Source organism: Neopelma chrysocephalum, unplaced genomic scaffold (assembly GCF_003984885.1).
Source record: "Neopelma chrysocephalum unplaced genomic scaffold, ASM398488v2 Primary Assembly neopelma1_94384, whole genome shotgun sequence".
Classification (NCBI taxonomy): Eukaryota; Metazoa; Chordata; class Aves; order Passeriformes; family Pipridae; genus Neopelma; species Neopelma chrysocephalum.
The window spans coordinates 1-2,158 of record NW_020923091.1 but is presented as its reverse complement, the minus strand read 5'-3'; the positions used below and the strand labels follow the sequence as shown (position 1 = coordinate 2,158).

The 2,158-nt window shown below is 62.8% G+C and overlaps 1 protein-coding gene across 1 annotated transcript; it reads right to left on the bottom strand.

The window, feature by feature from the left end:
• Positions 1–228: 228 nt before the first annotated feature.
• LOC113980484 (structure-specific endonuclease subunit SLX1-like) lies at positions 229–1,729 on the bottom strand. Its single transcript, XM_027707690.1, has 4 exons — positions 1,661–1,729; positions 957–1,292; positions 511–641; positions 229–340 (listed from the first exon to the last, which is right to left on the bottom strand). The coding sequence occupies exons 1-4, from the start codon at positions 1,727–1,729 to the stop codon at positions 229–231; spliced, it is 648 nt and encodes a 215-aa protein (XP_027563491.1).
• Positions 1,730–2,158: the final 429 nt, after the last annotated feature.

Below are 2,158 nucleotides of genomic sequence, written 5' to 3'. Positions count from 1 at the left end.
GGATGGGGGGGGACGGGACCCCCCCCAAAAAATGAATTAAGAGGCGAGGGTGTGGTTTTGTGGGGGCGGGGCCACTTGAGGCCACGCCCCCTTCGTGTTTTTATTGTAAATAAATTAATTTTTTATATTAAAAAGACGTTAAAAGGAGGGGCGGGGCCTGCAGGAGGCCACGCCCCCTTTTTTTTAGCAGCTCGGTGTCACCTGACTTTGATGTGGGCGTGGCCACCTTCACGTGGGGGCGGAGCTTGGCAGTGTGATGTCATCACTAGGCCCCGCCCACTCATCGTACTCCCCCAGGTGACGACGAATCAGATCCCCCCAAAGAAGGTGGGCGTGGCACCTGTGAGGGGGAGGGGCCAGAATGAGGACACGCCCCCTCTTTCAGGCCTAAGCCCCTCCTCTAATGGGAATTGGGCTCTGTAGCAACAAGCCACGCCCCTTAACGCTTAGCCCCGCCCTTTCAGGGTTAAGCCACGCCCTCTGAGGATCAGGCCACGCCCCCCAGCTCACCTGGGGCAGGTTCCAGCCAATGGGAGGAGCTGCTGCGGCTCCGGGCGCAGGAAGTGCTGGGCCAGACAAGGGGGGTGGGCGGCCATGGGGCAAAGGGGGCGGGGACAGCGCAGGGGGGGCGTGGCCAGAGCCTAGAGGAGGAAGTGGGACACGCCCTTGAGCTGGGACATGCCCACTTTTAGTACGATGCAAAGTTATGTAAATATATGCAAATTATTTGATTAGGACACACCCCACAGGCCACGCCCACCCAAATTCTCACAGGTCCCTCCCCCGTCAACCCAAGGCCACGCCCATCTCAGTAAACTCCACCCAGTAGCCACCAGCCCCACCCCTTTTGCCCCAAGCCCTGCCCTCGACTTCTTGAGGCCCCTCCCCTTCAAGCCACACCCACTCCACCATCCTTTTTGGCCCCTCCCCCCTCCCAAGCCCCGCCCCCTCCTCACCTCTCCACACAGGTCACACCCATTGTTGGGCGGAGCTTTCTCCGGAGGGGGCGTGTCCTCCTCCCCCTGACTCCGCCCCTTCCGCGGGCGTGGCCTGACCCGAGGAAGCCCCTCCCCTTCCTCTATCGCGACGTGAGGGGGCGGGGCCGGGTCCAGAGGTGGGCGTGGCCCGGGGCGGAGCCATCGCAGCCTGAGGGGGAGGCGGGACCAGGGCGGGGCCCGGAGGAGGCGGGGCAAGGTCCGCAGGGCGAAGCTGATTGGCTGCTTGCGGGGCCGGCGGGTGGGCGGGGCCGGGAGGCGGCGGGAGGAGGAGGGGTGTTGCCACGCCCACTCAAACTGAAGGGGCGGGGCTTGAGTTAGGCGTGGCTACAAAAGGGGGCGTGGTTTAAGGGGTGTGGCTCAGGGGAAGGGGTGTGGCTCAGGGGAAGGGGCGTGGCTTAAAGTGGTTGAGTCTATCTTAAAAGGGGGCGTGGCTTAAAGGCCAAACTGTGGCTTAAGGGGCGTGGCTTTAACAGAGAGGCGTGGCTTAAGGGAGTGTTGCCTTAGAGGGCGTGGCTTTAAGGAAGGGGCGTGGTTTAAGGGATGGGCGGGGCTTGAGTCCTGCGGGGCTCGATGGGCGGGGCTTGGGTGGGTGTGGCTTTGGTCAGGGGAGGGGCTGAGGCCAGGGTGGGCGTGGCCAGGGGCAAAGGGGGCGGGGCTTTTACCCTCAGAGCCGCCACGTCCGAGGGGAAGCCGTGGACAAAGAGCTCCATCTCCCTGTGTGGTGACGTCATTGTGACGTCATCGTGATGTCATTGTGGTGGGCGGGGCCTCGCGGTGAAGCCCCGCCCACTGGGTATCCCTTTCTTCCCTCAAATCCCCCCAAAAAATCACCCCCAGACACCCCAAAATCCCCCCAAAACCCCCCAAATCCCCTCATAGACCCCCCCCAAACCCCCCAAATCCCTTTTAGGACCCCCCAAATCCCCCAAAATTTCCCACCCAGGACCCCCCAAACCACCCCCAGGAGCCCCAAAATCAGCCCCAGGACCCCCCAAAGCCCCTGAAATCCCCCCCAAACTCCCCCAGGACCCCCCAAAATCCCCCAAATCCTCCCCAAAACCCCCCAAACCCTGTCATAGACCCCCCCCAAATCCTCCCCAAATGCCCCCAAAATCCCCCCCAAACCCCCTCAAGACCCCCCCAAATCCCCCTTAAACCCC

Excerpts from the sequence above, each read along its gene's own strand:
- LOC113980484 (XM_027707690.1), bottom strand. The coding sequence starts at position 1,729 with ATGACGTCACCACACAGGGAGATGGAGCTCTTTGTCCACGGCTTCCCC. Across the intron at positions 1,293-1,660 it reads CGGACGTGGCGGCTCTGAGG|TTTGAGTGGGCGTGGCAACA; the intron begins GTAAAAGCCCCG and ends CCGCCCCTTCAG. Across the intron at positions 642-956 it reads GGTGTGACCTGTGTGGAGAG|GCTCTGGCCACGCCCCCCCT; the intron begins GTGAGGAGGGGG and ends TTCCTCCTCTAG.